Source organism: Amblyraja radiata, chromosome 13 (assembly GCF_010909765.2).
Source record: "Amblyraja radiata isolate CabotCenter1 chromosome 13, sAmbRad1.1.pri, whole genome shotgun sequence".
NCBI lineage: Eukaryota > Metazoa > Chordata > Chondrichthyes > Rajiformes > Rajidae > Amblyraja > Amblyraja radiata.
In genome coordinates this window covers 50,217,551-50,237,854 of record NC_045968.1, presented here as the reverse complement: position 1 = coordinate 50,237,854, position 20,304 = coordinate 50,217,551, and the positions used below count along the sequence as shown (strand labels likewise).

General features: G+C 39.5%; 1 protein-coding gene across 2 annotated transcripts in view; it reads right to left on the bottom strand.

Annotated features, from left to right (window-relative positions):
* Positions 1-1,270: 1,270 nt before the first annotated feature.
* Positions 1,271-20,304, bottom strand: part of daw1 (dynein assembly factor with WD repeats 1) — a 75,590-nt gene continuing 56,556 nt past the window's right edge. Inside the window, exons 9-13 of one of the 2 annotated variants that reach the window (XM_033032066.1) lie at positions 17,055-17,157; positions 15,602-15,716; positions 9,861-9,937; positions 2,317-2,479; positions 1,271-1,803 (exon numbers count right to left, since the gene is read on the bottom strand). In XM_033032066.1, coding sequence (XP_032887957.1) covers positions 1,769-1,803; positions 2,317-2,479; positions 9,861-9,937; positions 15,602-15,716; positions 17,055-17,157 — 493 coding nt within the window. In that variant the 3' untranslated portion in view covers positions 1,271-1,768. The remainder of the gene's footprint in view (positions 1,804-2,316; positions 2,480-9,860; positions 9,938-15,601; positions 15,717-17,054; positions 17,158-20,304) is intronic. The other variant, XM_033032067.1, reaches the window with a different exon arrangement.

Genomic DNA, 20,304 nt, shown 5'->3' with positions numbered 1-20,304 from the left:
GCTGTTTGGAAAACACTTTCATTTTGTTAACCTTGTTAGAAAGAAGGCAGGCATTAAAGACTTCATTATGAAGGCTGCCTCACATAAATTTGATTTATTATTTAAAATAATTTAGCATCATAACTATCAATCCATCTGGTCTCTGTCTGAATTTGTTTCTGTGATGGAGAAGAATAAGTAGAATTCTAATATAAATTTAACAAATAATTCATGCATGTACTTTCACCAGTTTCTGATTTGATCAGGGAGGACTGGACCTTCTATCCTTCCTAATTATGGATGTGGTAGAGATGGGAAGAACCATATCAGAGGGTTTTCCATTGTTCAATAACTACAGAGTTTGAAAACTTGTACCTGCCTGCCCCATGCTTATGAAAGATAGCCAGGATTGGTCTGTACACAGTATTCCTCAAAGATGCAAGGGGACGGGTATATGTATGTGCATAAATTAACTCTGAATTCGTTTCTGTGATAAAGAATAATTAGAATACTAATACAAATTTAACAAATAGTTCATGCACGTACTTAACTAATACGATTACCCACTGGAAAGGGGCAATTATTTTTTTTTTCTAGTGAACCCAAGTATTAAGACACGCTTCTGTAAAGGAAATAGATGAATGGTTGTTTGTTAATAACTCCTGTTGCGTGAAGATGTGAGGAATTGCAACATCATAGTTAACAAGCCCTAATCAAAGATTTGGAAACAAGTTCAAAACTCATCTGGGGAAATTAAATCAATTTTAATTCAATAATAAGGAGTTAAAAGGTCATCAATGGTGACCCTGAAATTCTTAAAATATTTTTTAAAAGAACATTTACTATCAAACCTTTCAAGCATAATGTCCTTCATTCTGCTGCATATCTGACTCCACACCCAACAAATATGATGGAGTCCCACAGTTTCCCTTTGTGTTTGGGCCATTACTAAATGGCTCACTAGAACAGCCTAACCAGCCATGATCACATTGTTAGTTGCGGGAGGCTCCTATAATCAGGCATGCGTTCTGCCGTACAATAATTAGTTGTAAAGAACTTTGCAACTGAAAATTATAAAATCTGTAAACTATTAGTCTTGTCTTTCTAAAGGATAGCAACTATTTCTATGGAATTGATAAAGTAGATTAAACAAATGTGACCTTGCTTCTCATTATAAGTAGCATACAATGAGAACAAATATCATCAGTTGAAAAATTGGTAGCGCTAAAAAACAAACTTTTGATTTCATCATGCACAGGCTAATAAAGGCACCAAGAGACAAATGAAGAAATTCTTTGTAAACAGGTCAAATTTTTAATTGTAAACAAACAGAAAGTTTAGATGGTATGACATCAGTGTAATTGTGCTACTTTATAAAAGCATTTAATGCAGCAATTTACAATAATGAAATTCGATCAAATGTAGTTTTTAGTATTTGAAAAATTCAGAAGACATAACTTAATGGCATTCTATCTGTAACCGTGTAATCTTGTATTAACAAAAGTCTTGTTGGAAAAGGGAAGCATTGCTCTGTTCTTACAATGGTGTTGTTAGTTAGAAGTGTAGCACACATTTGAAGACATTTCACTGATGAGCTAAACTATCTAATTTGTTACCAGTTGGCAATGAAAAACGAATTGAATATATTGCTTAGAATTCTTCACATCTTTCTTTAAGATTGCAAATGTCTGAAATACTGGAGATTCTCATTTATAGAACAACATATCGCACTTACTCTAGAGGTTATTCAGCATGAGTTCACTGTATGCTTTAATAACTCCATCTTCATTCAGCGCCATATCCTGCAAGTGTTATCCTTGCTTCCTATTTAAAAATAAATATATATTTTTTGTACAGTGCGTAAGCCAAAGTGACCTAAAATATTATATCATACTTGATAGTGAACATATTTAAAGTTTCCCAAACTATCTAATTTGAGCATCCGGTAATAACCACATACAGATAGGATATGCTTCAGTGAACATTGAGAATAGGCTTATTCACTGCACACTTGGTATGACGTACATGGAGTGAAGAAAAATGGTGGGGGGGGGGGGGGGGAGGGGGGGAATGGGGAGAATGCAATTAATCATAGCATCATACATCAAAGAAGGAAGTAATCTGGCCTCCAGTGCTTTGGTCCTTTGATCAGCACTTTGAACAACTCATCTACTTAGTCCCAGACTTTTTTTGTTTTCCTTCCTGCAGCCCACAAATTTTCTATTTCATTTGTATGTCTGCCAATCTTTTGAATGGCACTATTGGATCTGATTCTATCCTCCTGTCGTAGTAAAATATTTTGATTCATTTGATCCCTGACCTGTTTTATTACTGTACCTGTGATGATGGCATTTCCTTCATAGTTAAAAGCACATGAGAAAATTTCATCGCTGTGGCCTTCTAGCACCTGCAGGCATTGGCCCGTGCGAGGATCCCAAAGCCTGGCTGTCTTATCAGAACTGCCTGTGAGAATACGACTGCCCTGAGGATTGAAACAAATCTGACAAAAGCATCATAACATTAGAATGCTGCATTCACATTTCTAGAATTTTCAGTCTCTAAGTGTCCAGAATGACTATGGAACTTATCAGTAAAATGCAAACATCATTAGCACTAAATATGATATGTAAAATGATTCCCGATTTTAATTGCCTTTAATTTTTATAAAGATGTTCTGTATTTAAATTAACGGATAATCTTTTCATTTCAGTATATCTTTGTTTTATAGACACAAAATGATGGAGTAACTCAGCAGGTCAGGCAGCATCACTGGAGAAAAGGAATAGGTGACGAAACGAGATGTTGCCTGACCTGCTGAGTTACTCCAGCATTTTGTTTCTGTCTTTGGTGAAAAGCAGCACCAGCAGTTCCTTCCTATACCTTTTCCATTTGGTCCCTTTAAGATACAGAAATGCATATTTAGGGCAAATTAACATGCATTAAAGCCTAATGACATATCATTTTCATACAAAATATAAAGATCATCTTATTGTATTTAGTTAAATGGACATAAATCAAAGAAGGAAAATCTAAAGAGCCAAAAGAAGCCCCAACACATTATTTTGCCCATTAAATGTTCTCTATGCACAAAGACAATTTGATATGCCTGTGTACTCCCAGAGGAGGTTGGCAACATTTTCATTGTGAAGATTCGAGAACAGTGAACGTTTTATTGCACAGTTCCATTCAATCCGGAATTCATTAATGTTGGAATGAAGTTCACTTGGGCTTAAGGACTAATTTAAACTCCTTGAAGGTCAGATAGCTCCAAAGCTTCAAGGCAATGGCACATTCATAAAACAGAATATGGAAGTAGTCATTTTGAAAATAAAGTGTTCAATAAAATGTGCTTCATCACCTCTTGCAAAAGATATTTAGGTTTAACTCATTGACGTGTCACTAATTCATCACACCGACATTAGCATCACTACAAATATGAAAAGGTGATAAAAATGTTAATCATACAGCAGCACCCTCCTGCAGCCACAATTTTATGCCATCCTATTTTATGATGGTTTTCCTCTTCCAACCTGAATACAAATTGTCGCTGCTGGTTAGTAAATAATATTGTTGTTATCTCCAGGGAGAAACAGCACACAGGATTAATTTGTGCCATGATGCTGTTGTTTTTCCCAGCCTGAATCTGTGAGGCAATGTAACTAAAACTGTCTAACCTGCCTGTAATTTTCTGTCTGACCTTGAAATTTTGTGGCTTTCAAATCTGTGGCTCCAAATTATGACAAAAATGATCAAGGATCACGTTGACAAGAACAACGTTCAGTTCTGCAAGACTCCCATCTGAATTAGTTTCCAAATCAATTTCCTGCCATTTTAAGACAGAAATGCAAAATTCCGAAACAAATGAGTAAACGTATTCTAGATTGTACTAAATGAAATGGCCAAAACCTCATTAAAGAGACCACTAGAGAAAACAACAAATATGTTTACTTGGGAGTAAAAAAAAAATGCTTTTGCTATAAATCTGAAACAAAAATGGAAAATGTTGCAAGTACCTTGCACCATTTTGGGTGGGGGTCTGGAAGAAAAGGATTGGAGGTTGCAAATTAAGGATTCTTCATTAAAGCCAGAAAACAAATTGCTTTAATTTGGTGGATGGAGGAGAAGTGGAAGAACATGCAGTAGATGATGTTTACTGGACATTATAAAGACAGGAGATGGATGGGGTGTTATCCTCATTTATTGTGAAAAAGATGTGGAGGCTAATGAATTAAGGGAAATGAATAGTGATGTCTTGGAACATATTCACATTACAAAAAGGAGGTGCTGGCAGACTTGCATTCATTGGTGAGGGCATTGAGCATAGGAGCTGGGACATTGTGTTTAGAGATACAGAGATATAGCACGGAAACAGGCCCATCGGCTCACCGGATCAGCACCGACCAGCGATCCCCGCATATTAACACTATCCTACACCCACTAGGGACAATTTTTGTAGCCAATTAACTTCCAAACCTGTACGTCTTTGGAGTGTGGGAGGAAACCGAAGATCTCAGAGAAAACCCACGCAGGTCACGGGGAGAACGTACATAATCCGTACAGGCAGTACCCGTAGTCGGGATCGAACCTGGGTCTCCGACGCTGCATTCGCTGTAAGGCAGCAACTCTACTGCTGCACGACCGTGACTGCCCCGTGTTACAACTGTATAAATCACTGATGATATCACACTTGGGAGTAGTATCTGCAGTTCCGGGTGTCCAGTTACAGGAAGGTAATTAGGCCGGAATGGGTGCAGAAAAGATGACGAGGATGTTGCCAGAATTCGAGTTACAGGGAGAGGCTGTGACTTTTTTCCCTGGAGCACAGGAGGTTGTGGAATGATCTTATAGAGGTATAAAATCATGACGGGCATGCACAAATGGATGATCACAATCATTTTCCCGGGGCATAGATTGAAGATAAGAGGAGAAGATTTAAAATGAACCTGAGTAGCAGCTTTATCGTGCAGAGGTTGGTGGGTAAAGGGAATAAGTTGCTAGAGGAAGCTGTAGAAGCGGGTACAATTACATTTAATAGACAATTAGACAGGTGCATAACTGGGACAGATTTCGAAAAAAATGTGCCAAATGTAAGCAAAAGGGACAAGTTCAGAGGGACATCTTGGTCAGTATGAATGAGTTGACCCAAATATCCTGTTTCCAATATGTATAACTCTTTTACACTGCGACTGTGATAGGGTGTGGAGCAAGGTTGAAAGGATAAAATTTACTTTCAAAACTGGCAAATTTCCATCTAATTATATTAACTTTTGGGACCTAACATTGAAATAATGGTTAAAGAATCATCAGCAGAGTGAAATGGAGGATGGAGCTGGAAAAAAGAAATGAAATCTTTCCAAGAGGCAAGGTGAGAGGAGAATTATTAATATATATGAGGAAGTCTTCTATCCCAGAGATCGGCATAGAGTTTGCAAGAAAGAGAGCAAAGTCAGAAATGGATAAGGTAAATGTGAGAGCAGATGCGGGAGGAAATCAGTAGAACAAGTGCTAATATTTTTGAGTTTGTATGAATGCAAGAAGAAGTACCAGCACAGTTGGCGATGAAAAAGAAATGAGGTAAGAGAACTGAGTGGTACCGAGTAGACTCAGGGTCCACTGGGAGCCACACGGGCCCGATTTACCTGCCGAACAACAGCCGCGCCGATGACCGCAACGCTCCCCGGTAGGCCTGACTCATCCCACAGGCCTCCCAGGTAACTGCGGAGAAGCCGGGCGGCGAGGCCAGTCTGGCAAAGAAGCCTCTGCAGCGGCGGCGATGGGAGCCTCGGCGGCAGCAATGGGGGCTTCAGCACAACGGGGGCCTAGGCAGCAATGGAGCAGTGGCGGCGGCAGCAGGAACCTCTATGGCGGTGGAGCATGAGGAGGGGGGGGGGGGGGAAGGGGGAAGACAATGGGGACACAGCATGAGGGGACCGCCGTGAGGGACGGCCAAAGGGGAATCCGGGGTGGGGGAGGTGGGGGGCACTCTCGTTTAGAATCCTCTGCCCAGGGGATAAGTCTGCGTTCATTCGTTTGTTTGTCTGTTCATTTGTTCCGGTGAAGGTGCTGTGCACAAGGCAGCCACTCAACAGTCACTTGTCCTTTTCTTTTTTTTCACTTTTAATTTCAAGTTTTCGTGCACCTTGTTGTGTGTTGTGACTGGTGGCAGACCAATTTCCCTCCGGGGATGAATAAAGTTTATCATATCATATTGTAGGCTAGAATCCCTGTATCCCTGGCCTGTACCCCAGAAAGGGAAATGTATAACTTTGTTATAGATCAGTGTCATAAGTTCAAAGTGTCATACAGCACAGAAACAGATCCTACGGCCCAACTCGTCCATGCCAACTTAGTTGCCACATCTAAGCAGGTTCCTTTTACGTATCGCTTGAAACCATTCTTTTCCATATACCTTTCCATCAGTATTGTATCTCTCAACTACTCTGAAGAAGGGACTTTTCTCCAGAGATGCTGCCTGTCCCACTGAGTTACTCCAGCTTTTTGTGTCTATCAACTACTCATCTGGCAGTTTGTCCATACACCCATCACCCATTCTGTGAAAATGTAGCCCCTCAGGTTGCCATAAAATATTTCCCACCTCAGCTTAAACCTATGCCCTCTAGTTCTTGGTTTTCCTTTACTGGGAAAAATGCTCCTATCTATTACCCAATATATACCTCTCATGATTTTGTACACCTCTATAAGATCACTCCTCAGCCCATCGCACCCCAAACAGTAAAGTCCTAGCCTGCCCAACCTCTCCCTATAGGTCCTCAAGTCCCGGCAACATTCTCATAGTATTCTCTGCACTCTTTCCAACTTATAGCATCTTTCCTATAACAGGGTGACCAAAACTAAACACAACACTCCAGGTGTGTGGCCTTACAGGCTTCTTGTACAACTGTTACTTATACAACTTGTACAACTTAGTTGCATTCCAACTAAGACCTGGACATGGTTCAACAACAACAAGCCCTGGTTCACTGCAGAATTCAGACAGCTCCGATGGTCTAAAGAGGAGGCCTACAGGAGCGGGGATGCAGGCCTCTACAGGCAGGCCAAGTACAAGCTGAGAAGAGGAATCAGAGCTGCCAAAGAAAGGTACTCTGAGAAGTTGAGGAGCAAGTTCTCAGCTAGTAACTCTTCTTCAGTTTGGAAGGGCTTGCAAGAAATTACCAGCTACAAGAGGAAAGACCCCCGCTCTTTGGACAATCGTCAGCTGACCAACGACCTGAATGAGTTTTACTGCAGGGTTGAAAATCAGAAACGTAACCCTGGTGCCCCCTCCCCCCCTCCCCAACCAACACAGCCAGACCCCAGTCTACAAAGAATGGACCCTGCACCCTCTCCTTCCCATTCACCATTTCACACCTACTTAAGGCAAAGACTGGACCATTTCCCACCCCAACCAACACTTCACACCCACTCACAGCCTGACCTCAGTCTGCAAAGACTGCCTTTCTATACCCACCCCCCTCCAATCTCCACTTCACACCCAATCATCCACACCCTCTGTGCTGCACAACATAACTTATACAATATCAACAATAAAAATAGAGGAGATGGAGAGGCTTTTCAGAGGACAAAAGAGCTGGAAATCTCCCTCTACTCTGAAGCTCTGTGCCAAACAAATGTCTATACAGTACATGTACAGGCAAACATGTACTGTCCCTGCCTGCTTCAAAGTCTCCACTATTGTCCCTGTACCCAAAAAGGCAACGATTACTTGTCTTAATGACTACAGGCCTGTCGCACTGACCTCTGTAGTCATGAAGACACTCGAAAGGCTTGTGCTGGTCAAGCTGAAAAATATCACAAACTCCCTGCTGGACCCTCTGCAGTTTGCATATCGGACCAATAGATCTGTGGATGATGCAGTCAACCTGGGCCTGCACTTCATCCTACAACACCTAGGGGACCTATGCGAGGATCCTGTTTGTTGATTTTAGCTCTGCATTCAACACCATTGTGCCAGAGCTACTACACTCCAAACTTTCCGAGTTGACTGTGCCTGAACCCCTCTGTCAGTGGATCACCAACTTCCTGACAGACAGGAAGCAGCATGTGAGGCTGAGAAAGCACATCTCGGACCTGCAAACACTCAGCATAGGAGCACCACAAGGCTAGGTACTCTCTCCTCTACTCTCTCTACACCAACGACTGCACCTCCACAGACACCTCTGTCAAGCTTCTCAAGTTTGCGGACAACACAACCCTGATTGGACTGATCCAGGATGGGGAGGAATCTGCCTACAGACAGGAAGTGTCACACCTGGCATCCTGGTGCGGTAGCAACAACCTAGAACTCAATGCTCTTAAGACAGTGGAATTGATTGTAGACTTTAGGAGAGCTCCCCCTCCCCTCACCCCACTCACCATCAACAACACCACAGTCACATCTGTGAAGTCTTTTAAGTTCCTGGGAACCATCATCTCCAAGACCTTAAGTGGGGGGCTACCATCGACTCCACCGTCAAAAAGGCACAACAGAGTATGTACTTCCTGCGGCAGCTGAGGAAGCACAATCTGCCACAGGCAATGATGGTCCAATTCTACACGGCTATCGTAGAGTCTGTTCTCACCTTCTCCATCATGGTCTGGTTTGGCTCAGCCACCAAGTATGACACCTGGAGGCTGCAGCGAATCGTCCGATCAGCAGAGAAAATTATTGGCTGCAACCTTCCCTCCATTGATGAACTGTACACTGCAATGGCCAGGAAGGGAGCGGGCAAGATCATCTCTGACCCCTCTCACCCTGGCCACAAACTCTTTGAATCACTTCCCTCTGGAAGGCGACTCCAGACTGTCAAAGCTGCCACAGCCAGACATAAAAATAGTTTTTATCCACGAGAAGTTGCTCTACTCAACAGCCAAAAATCTGTAGCCTCCTTTTGATCTGGTATTTTGTTGGTTCACCTGCTTGATCAATGGTGTTTTATCATTAATGTTTTATTATTATTAATGTTTAGTGTTTTCTAAGTCATTCGTAATTGTCACTATATGTCATGTTGTTACTTGTGGGCGGAGAACCAAGGCAAATTCCTTGTATGTGAATATATGGCCAATAAACTTACTTACTTACTTTACTTAACAGAATGTCCCAACGCCTATATTCAATTCCCTGACTGATGAAGGCCAACATGTCAAAAGCATTCTTCACCACCCTATCAACTTGGGATGTCACTTTCAGAGAACTATGTACTTGTGCTCCTAGAGCCCACTGCTCTAGTATACTCTCCAGCCACCCACCATTCAATGTGAAGATTCCCCTCTGGTTTGATTACACAAAATGCAACACCTCACACACATCTGTATTAAACTCCATTTACCATTCCTCAGTCCACATGCCCAGCTGATCATGATCTTGCTGTAATTTTTGATAACCATCTTCACTGCTTATGATTCCACCTTATTTAGTGTCACCTGCATGCCTTCTACATTCTCATCCAAATTGGTGATATAGATGGCAAACAGCAATGGGTGCAACACTTCACAAACCCCCAGTCCAAAAAACAACCTTCCACCACCACCCCCTGCTTCTTAACATGAAGCCAATACTGTACACTGTTAACTAGTTCTCCCAGGATCCTATGTGATCTATCCTTCCAGAGCAGCCTACCATACGGAACTTAATCAAAGGCCTTCTGAAATCCAAATATCTATGGCCCAGCCTTCATCAAATTTCTTAATTACTTCTTCAAAAACTCATTCAAATTCATAGGACACGACCTCCCACAGACAGCACCATGCTGACTATTCCTATTCAACCCATCTTTCCAAATCAATGTATATTTTATCCATCAGATTCCGTGAATCCTCAGTAGCTAGAGTAAACCTCACTTAAATCCCTAAATCACTTTCCGGCAAGTCTCTTCCATACCTACCTTGGAGATTTCTCCTTCATGTCCTTCCAGCTTCACCATACACTTGCGGTTTGTAGCACTGTAAACCCTTGCAGTACCTTGAAGCAAAAAATGAATATATTCAGCATCATGGCTTCTCTGAGAATTTAGGACAAACGCGGAAAACAATCCCAATAAAGACATGAAATCCTCCCATAGTTGGGTGCAAGTTACAGCTTGACAAAATTTCAACAGCTGGAATCTACCAGGGAATGATTCCTGATATTGATTTCACTTAGGCAAGAGAATCCAGGCAATTATCACCTTTAAAAAGGAAAGTAAGTCAGATTTGCATTTGTGTAATGCAATCACAACATGGAGATGTATTAATGAACTTTAAGCCAATTAAGTACTTTTTGAAATGTAATCATTTTTATTGTGATTCCTCTAAAGATCACTGAATTATTCCGCAAATAATTGTGAATGGCAACTACATAATCTCAGGAAGCAAATATACCTTAGGGCATGTAATAATTAAATCCACCAAGCCACACTCCGAGTTCAGTTCTGAAACTGAAAAATGTATATAATGATTTAACTTTTTAATGGAGCTATTAAAATTTGAATAATTAAATTGTTCTTATGGACTAGTTAAATAATTAAGCAATACAATTCTAGTGAAAATTAAAAAGCAATGTTGGCTAACATGCCAAGGCCTTCAATATTCCACATTTATTACTTTTTATATTACTTATGTATTCCACAAAGCTAAACAGGCATACATTTAAAAAAAGGAAATTCTGGAAACACTCAGCAGACAAGGCTGCATTTATGGAAAGCGAAACAATTAGCATTTTAGGTCCAGGACTCTTCATCATCCTGGTCCTGAAACATGAATGTTCCTCTTTCCACAGCTTCTGCAGCATATTCTATTTTTACTTTAAGATTTCCAGCATCCACAAATGTTTTTGGTTATCATTTAGCTAACAAGATGATGTTCATATAAGTATCATTTGTTTCATTCATTGCACACTACTGCCATTCAATTACTCAAGTTAAATGCTGCTATTCATTTAGATTTATGTTTATTAATGCCGGGTGTACTGAGGTAGGGTGAAAAGCTTTTTTTTTGCATACCATCCAATCAAGTCAGATAATACTGTATATAAATCAAGTAAAACTCAAGTACAATCGGTGGCAAGGGGAAAATACAGAGTGCAGAATATAGTTCTCAGCTCCTCAGCATTCAGTCATGTTAGAAATAATAAAATTTGTCCTTTTGAATTTTCTATCTAGTAATATCCTTTATCACTAATTCAAAAAAGTGTTTGTGTATGTGTGTAACTTTGAGCCTGTTCCACCATTCCATGAGATCACATTTGATGTGCAATTGTCATTGATCAATTGATGCAATTGTAATAATTGAGACACCATCAACAGCTACTTACAGAAGTAATATACTATATCTCTCTACGTCACTGTCTATATCTCTCGTTTCCCTTTCCCCTGACTAGTCTGAAGAAGGGTCTCAATCCGAAACGTCACCTATTCCTTGCTGCCTGTCTCGCTGAGTTACTCCAGCATTTTGTGTCTATCTTCAGTTTAAACCAGCATCTGCGTTTCCTTAATCTACTATCTTCTTTGTTTGAAGAAAAAGTTTGAAAACTGCACTGTGTTTAAGATGGAACTGCAGATGCTGGAAAATCAAAGGTAGACAAAAATGCTGGAGAAACTCAGCGGGTGAGGCAGCATCTATGGAGCGAAAGAAAAAGGCAACGTTTCGGGCCGAAACCCTTCAAGAAGTAGGGTTTGGGCCCGAAATGTTGCCTATTTCCTTCGCTCCATAGAAGCTGCCTCACCCGCTAAGTTTCTCCAGCATTTTTGAAAACTGGTTGTAAATTTTAGACAATATCATGTGATCCTAAATAACCAGAGAAAACAGTTTAACGAATTAATGAATGTCAAGATAGTTTTAATTTTATATTGTATACCTTTAGCTCAAATCTCCTCTTACTTTCCTGGAAGTATAATCTCACCAGCAATTAGAAAACCACTATTTACATCCTGATCCAGTTTAAATTTACCAGTTCCTTTATCAGGCTGCAAAGTGACCTGGTGCATTTAACAACACATTTTCAGTTTTGAAAGAATATTAGCTGGAAATTATGTGTAAAGGTGAAGTAAAGTGATGCCACGTGAGGTGCCTGTACCAATTTGATGGGAATTGACAATAAAGGATACTTATACTTATACTTATTTTGTGCAAGATCAATCAGCAGTAAAATTGATTCAAGCACAAGACCTAAGGTGTCGTGCCCAATAGAATGGACTTGGACATTTTGTATTTACCAAGCTTTTCTTATGTTAGCTCCTGCCTTTGCTGAGCTAGTTGAAGAATTGCAGCAGCCTGCAAAGGGAAGGGGAGAAGAGAAAATCAACGCCAGAGATAAAATTATGGGACTAGGGACATGATCAACCCAGGGTCAATATAGGGTCAGCAAAGAGGCATTTCACCGGGGAAGCAGGGTGGATTGGGAGAGATGATCAGTGGGAAGGAGACGTTGTAGATATCAGCAGCATCAGATGTAACTGCTAGGAGCCCACGTTCCTCTGTAATAAATCAAAATGTTATGTAGAGAATGTCACAGATCACCTACACTATTGTGCTGACTGGGTCTCAGTTACAAGGGATATGTTGATGGGAATTGTGCAGTGTTGAGCCACCAAACTAAAACACTGCAGTACTTTTTGAAAAAGTACCCAGTGCTGTTAGCTCAGGATTTAGCACCAGCAACAGATAAAGAATAGTAATATCACTATGGTGTGTGCCTCTCATTTTGACATTCTTGATGGCAAATCATACAGTCATTTTTCTATGTTTTAGAATCTTACAGCAGTAAAGGAAAAAAAGGAAAGCACATCTTCCCCGTGCCAGATGTAATGTGATACATCATGCAACACCAAATTCACTGAGACCATTCTGACTCTTGCTGCTGCACCCGCTGATATATAACTCTTCCCACCATCCTCACTGAGAATTGCTGTCACCAATACACACACCCCACTGCTATACAGGGATGGAAGGGTCATACCACACGTTTTGAGATCACCACTGTTGGTGCGGCGCAGTAAAGTGTTTGGCTGTGTAGATCAATGGGGCTCATGACACAATGCTTAGAACGATGGTTACTGGGTCAGTGGCAAAGGAAGCCAGCCGGATTTAACCCTTTTAGCAGGGAAGGGAGTGAAAAGAGAAATAAGTCAACAAGGAGAGGGAACGGGACAGGGGGAGTGAAAGGGAAAAGGAAAAGGAGAGGGGGGAGAGAAAGAGAGGGAGAGGGAGAGGGAAAGGGAGAAGAAGAGGAAGAGGGGGAGGGGAAGGTGGAGGGGCAAAGGAAGGAACCAGGGTGTTACAGAGAGGGGAAAGGATGTAAAGTGGGAGGGAGAAGTTGGTGAATGGGAAATAAACGAGTGGGATGTAATGATAAGGGGGAAAGAGAATTATGCAGGAGGGAAAGATGCCCACAGGACCCAAACACTCCTCTGCTTCAAATCTGGGGTTTGGTAAGGTTCACTGTTCCACTCTCTGGCCACTCTGGATACAGTCCAGCACTCCTACTCCACTCCACTGCCCAACAAATGCCATCTCCCCCATTTTTCTTATTTTTTTACCTTCTCTTTCTCTGCCTGATACACAAACTCCCTTCCTCTCCCACAGCAATCCTTCACTCCTCACATTGTCTCTCTCACCACTCTGATACCTTTGTGTGTATGGTCCTCAGTTCCCAAGGAATTGTAAACGTAATGGAATATTTTGTCATTATTTCCGAGCATCCCACTTCTGACCTTATGATGGCTAGGAAGTCTTTAATAGCTAAAGACAGTACACTGCAGAACACTCCCCATTGAATTCCTGTATCAAAGTTATGTGGCTCTGATAATTCAACATTCATACCAATTTCCCTGTCTGCAAGTTGTTCAGCCCACAGAGTGTCATTACCCCTTCAGCTCTTTGGGTCCTCATTGAGCTCTATGTTTGGCTCTATTGAGTTATCCAATTAAGTGATTCAGAAACAAAACAGAACTGACCATTGGTGAACTGATCATTGACCGCGGTGAGACACTTTCTCAAACAACTGTAATTGTAGCTATTTAATTAATTTTACAGTTTCACATTAACAATTTTAGTGGGCAATATGTAAAAACATCATGCTTCTCAACCAATTCACTGCAGCTCCAATAAAGGGAATAGTCAACTGAACCCATGGTTCTATTTAGTGAGCTCTTTCAATGAGGCAGCCACCAAGGGAAAATATATATACTCTTTGATCAGTTGATTTCTAAAATTCTCATCTGCATCTCACAGGTAAATAGCCTTCTATTCATAGCCTACATGTATAACCACTGTATCAACGTGTCTGATGTTATAAAATCATTAGTATACACCTACTGTATATTATATCTGCAAGAATTAATGGATAGGTCATCACACATTGATTCTGCTCATTGACTAAGGTTAATTCAGAGCAACAGAGGCTCTTGAAATAGTATCTGTCTCATAATGAATGAATGTCCTGAGACTAACATCGAAACCTTTACAAGAAGGAGGAGGAGCCATCTTGGTGAACGGCTGCTAGCCAGCAGCCGTCCGTTTTAATTCGTTTTTTTTATAGTTTTTAGTGAGTCCTGTTTTTCGTTTGTAGGGGATATGGACTTTTTAATGTGGGGGGTAGGTCTCAACTTTACTTCTAGGTCCCTACCTGGTCGGTGTGGCAGCTTTTTCTCCGGGCTGCCCGCTGACCCGTCCTCGTGGCCTACCAGCGGGCTTGGAGCGCCGTTTCCTGGCGGGCACCGCCCAGCAGCTTGGCCTCGGTGGCGGCACAGTGCTGGAGCGCTATCGCGGAGCGGAGTGGAGCGGGCGATGCCTTGCCTGGGTCGCCGCGCTGGAGCGACGCGCTGGAGCTCTGGTGAGCTGGACCGGCGAGAGCAACATCCCCGGGCTGCGGGTCTGCGGAGCGGAGAGGGCGGCGCCGGCTTTAACATCGGGAGCCTAGGAGCTCCAACTCGGTGCGTCCTTGTCGGCTCCGGAAGCCGCGGTCTCAAGCTAGGAAGCGGCCGTTCCAGGTGGCCCAGCCGCCGAGAGGACTCTCCCGACGCCGGGGCAAGACCACCCGGTGAGAACGGCCAGGAACATCGGGCCTCCGTAGAGGCAATTGCGGTGGCCTCAATAGGCCTGACTTTGGGGTGAACTGGGGATGGGGACTGGACATTGTGCCTTCCTCCACAGTGGTATCCATTGTGGGGGGATGATTTTTTTGTCTAATGTAATCCTGTAAGTCTGTGTCCAAGATGGCTGCCGTGAAGAGAGAGTGGACGCTGACACGAATTGGTTGCCGCTGCTCTCTCTTCACACTGTGTTTTTGATTTTCTGTTTTTGGAATGAATTCTGTTTTTAATTTGTGTCTCTGTGATGTCTTTATTACTTATTTTATTCTGATTATATGTTTTACTATGTAAGGTGTCCTTGGGATTTTGTATGAAAGGCGCCCATTAAATATAAAATTTATTATTATTATAAGAAAGAAAATAACTCAACCAAAATTTTAAAAAACCTGTCTTCAATGGGTATGATTATAATAGCAATGGCAAATACCTGAGAGCATTTTATTGAAAGTGGGGCAAGTCAAATTGACATGCAAACACCAATACATGATGCAAAAAATAAAAAAGGCTTAATGAAAATACACAGGCTCTATTCTGAACCTGGTTGCGAATCCACCTACCATCAGCCGATGCAGTTGCTATAAGCTGTCCTGTGTAGTCAAAGCACACATCAAGTACTTCATCTTCATGCCCAGACAATGTTGCCACACACTTCCCACTAACTGCATCCCACATCTGGAAAATATCAGTATATGCAAGTCAAATGAAGCAATCTTTAAAGAGCCTTGAATTGAAATTAAAAGCAAAATTCGTGGCAAAGAAATACTACACAGGAAAGCTACCTTAGATTATCGGGTAAATACGCTTTGAAGGCTGATCAGTTAAAACCTGATGATATATGAATAAGTTCAAGTTTACCCCTTGAATGAGGATGGCCAAGTTTGGAGACATGTGTGAGCATTCCAGCAACAGATGAGCTGAGATATGGAGATAGGTAACATTATTGAGATGGGTGTAGATAGTCTTGTCAATGAAAAGTAGGACAAATACATGGATTGGAAAGTTTAGAGGAATATGGCCCAAACGCAAGCCGGTGGGACAAATGTAGATGAGCCATTTTGGTTGGCATGGGAATGTTATGACAATGGTCCTGTTTCCACACTGTCTGACTTTATGATTCTAATATGAGTATAAAGCTATATACACATTGCTAAAGAATCTAGTAGATGTTCAATCACCAAGGCTAGTTGAGAAAGAGTCAATGACAAGACAATGAAATGGTATTGAGGATCAGTCAAATATTTATTTGGAAGAAATTTCCATTTATTCATTAGTCCATGAAGGAAAAGCAGTGTGGTAAATATGAACTTATGGAGGGTCCACAATAGGTGACAGTGAGGTTGTGCTACATATCATCAGGAAAAATGTAATTTGATGCATTTTCAAATAACAATGCTGAAACTAAAGTATGGATCCATTGGATTATTACCTTGTTTAAATACAAATTTGAATATTAAAATTAAATCGACTGGGATTTTCCTACCAATGTCCAAGCAAATGCGTTGCAACTTCCTCTGCCCATGCGGGCTAGAAATAATGTCATAACCCTATTGAATAACAGAGCTAAAGATTGAGACATTGGCAATGTTCCTGCCTATTCAGACCTCTCAAAATCATGCATCTTGATGGTTCATCTATCATTTCATTGGATTAATTTTTAAGAATGAGACCAGAAGAAATATAAAATAAGAATTAGCAAATTTTTGTGCCTTCCACCACAGTGATGAATGCTGTGGTGGATGTTTGTGTTACAGTTTTATTGTGTGTTCTTTATTATTGTACTGCTGCTGACAACCCAAATTTCCACCGACCCTGGTTGTGTGGCAATAAATTATATCTATCTATCTATCTATGTAATAACAATTATATTCTAGACAATCAGTGATACATAATGTAATGTCAATACTGAGCCATTTCACACTTAAATTTCTCTCTTTGAAGCATGCAGTTCAAATTATTTAAAGGCCATGGAAATTTATATAGTATGACAATGTAATTTATTGTTAAACCTACCGTGCAAGTTTTATCCATTGATCCAGTAGCAATAAGTGAACAGTCCCAGTTAAACTGTGCACTGCTAATCTCTCCTCGATGGCCAATCAGGGTGTGCATTCTCCTAACAGATCACAACATTAAAAATGGACAGTTAATATGTTTCAACTATTACTCATGCAAAGTTTAAATTATGACTGTCCCTATATTTAGATATGAAAACAAACTACAAACAATGACAGACTAAAAATGCTGGAGTAACTCAGCGTGTCAGGCAGGATTCCCAGCACAACATACAGTGCATTGAGAAAGTATTCAGACTCCTTCACTTTTTCCACATTTTGTTACATTACAGCCTTATTCTAAAATTGGTTACAGTCATTTATTTTTATCATCAATCTACGCACAATACCTCATAATATAAAAGCGAAAACAGGTGTTTAGCAATTATTGCAAAATAATTGAAAATAAATAACTGAAATATCACATTTACGTAAGTATTCAGACCCTTTGCTGTGACTCTCAAAATTGAGCTTTGTTATTATATTAGTTGGAGAGTTAAATGGAGAAAAAGTGATTCTTCTTAATGTTTATGGGCCTAATTTTGATAACCCCAAGTTTTTTAATAAAACATTTAATAAAATTCCTGAATTTACACAATATAAATTAATAATTGGAGGAGACTTCAATTGTACATTAGATCCATACTTAGATAGATCATCAAGGCAAAAAAAAGTAAAATCTCAATCAAGTGTATTTCTAAATTCATTTATTAATACCACTAATATTAAGGATGTCTGGAGAATAGAAAACCCAACTGGACGGGAATATTCATTTTACTCACCAGTACACAAAACATACTCAAGAATAGATTATTTTTTAGTTGACTCTACGTTTATCCCATTTATTTATAATTCAAAATACCATAACATTATAATCTCAGATCACGCACCTGTAACATTCATGATTAAATTAAATGGAATGTCCGAGAAACAAGCATATTGGAGATTTAACCCACAAATTTTGAACGAAAGATCATGCCAGGAATATATTATTAAACAGATTCAAATATTTTTTGAGGTAAATGACAACCCTGACACACCTACTTCTCTTATGTGGGAAACGTTTAAAGCGTATGTTCGAGGTACATTAATCTCTGCTCAAGCATTTTATAATAAAGAGAACAGGATTAAGCAACAAACATTGGAAAGTGAAATCAAGCAACTAGATATAGAAAATGCGAGAATGCCATCTACTTTAAAACATAATAAAATTGCTGTATTGAAATATAAATTAAATAAAATGTATTCAGAACAAGTAATAAAACTTTATCAAAAAACCAAACAATTACATTTTGAATTTGGAGACAAACCACAAAAATTATTAGCACGTCAGTTACGAAAAATGGAAGGGGAAAAAACAATTCATAAAATTAGAACAGAGACAGGAGAATTATTAAAAATGCCCAAGGACATAAATGATAGATTTCTCCAATACTATCATAACCTTTATTCAACTAAAACCGTAGCACAATCAGAAGGAATAGCAGATTTTTTAATAAAATGTAATTTAAAAGGTTTAGATTCAAACGATAGAGAATTATTAGAAAGGGAGATTACGATAAAGGATATTGAGGAGTCTATTGGCTCTTTAAAAAATGGTAAAGCAGTAGGACCAGATGGTTTAGGTTCCGAATTTTATTAAAAAAATTATGATTTGCTTAGCCCACGTTTACAAAGACTGTATGAGTATATATATACTCAACAGAAACTTCCAGACACTTTAAATGAATCAATAATAACACTTATTCCTAAAGCTGATAAAGATCTGGAAGACCCGGGATCATACAGAGCAATTGCACTTTTAAATACAGATCAGAAAATTTTAATAAAATACTAGCGCATAGATTAAGTACAGTGATGAATAAATTAATACACCCTGACCAAACAGGCTTTATTCAGAAACGGTACTCATATTATAATCTAAGGAGATTATTTAATATTATATATTCCAAGAGAATTATTAATGAAGATCTAGCAATAATTTCACTTGACGCTGAAAAAGCATTTGATCAGGTCGAATGGCCTTACTTATTTTCGGTGATGGAAAATATGCAGCTAGGGGAGAAATTCTGTACATGGATAAAACTGTTATATACAAATCCCACGGCTAGAATATTTACAAACCAAAGGTTGTCATCTAAATTTAGCCTATCTAGAGGTTGTAGACAAGGATGCCCATTATCTCCATTATTATTTGCGCTTGCTATTGAGCCACTGGCAGAAAGAGTAAGGGGCATCCGGAAATACATGGGTATAACACAAAGGACACAGTGAATAAAATTTCTCTATACGCAGATGATGTATTAATTTACATTACAAAACCAGAAATTAGTATTCCAAACTTATTAAAGCTAATAACCCAATTTGGTTCACTTTCAGGATACAGAATAAATTGGAATAAAAGTGAAATTATGCCAATAAGGGAACATAACAAACAGATAATACAACAATTTCCATTTAAAATAGTAAATGAAAAATTTAAATATCTAGGTAGTTATGTAACTAAGATATATACATCATTATTTAAAGCAAATTTCCCCCCATTACTGAACAAACTACATAAGAATATTCAATACTGGAAAACACTTCCTATCTCAATGGTAGGCAAAATCAATGCCATAAAAATGATTTTTTTACCGCAAATATTATACCTTTTTCAGACAATTCCGATATATTTGGCAAAAAACTTTTTTTTTAAATTGGACTCTATTGTTAATGATTTTATCTGGGATTATAAGAATCATAGGATAAACAAAAGACACTTGTGTAAATCAAAAATAAATGGAGGCTTGGTTTTACCCAATTTTTTGTTTTATTTCTGGGCAGTTAACATTAAAAATATGAATTTCTGGTTGGAAGAAATAGATCATCAACCAGACTGGTTAAAAATGGAAAAGGAAGATTGTTTACCTTTTGATATCGGTTCGATATTATTTGCTACGTCTAAATTAAACAAAAAAATTTATAGGGAAAACCCTATAATATTTAGTGCTATACGAATGTGGAAACAATTAAAAAAGACATTAAAATTAGATAATTTATCACTTTTTCTTCCAATTGTGAATAATCCTTTGTTTAAGCCTTCATGGTTGGACGGGGGTTTTACACAATGGAAGAATTATGGAATTAAAAATATGGGACAACTTTACAGCGAAGGCACTTTTCTGACATTTCAGGAGTTGCAACAGACTTATGGACTTCGAGGAAAT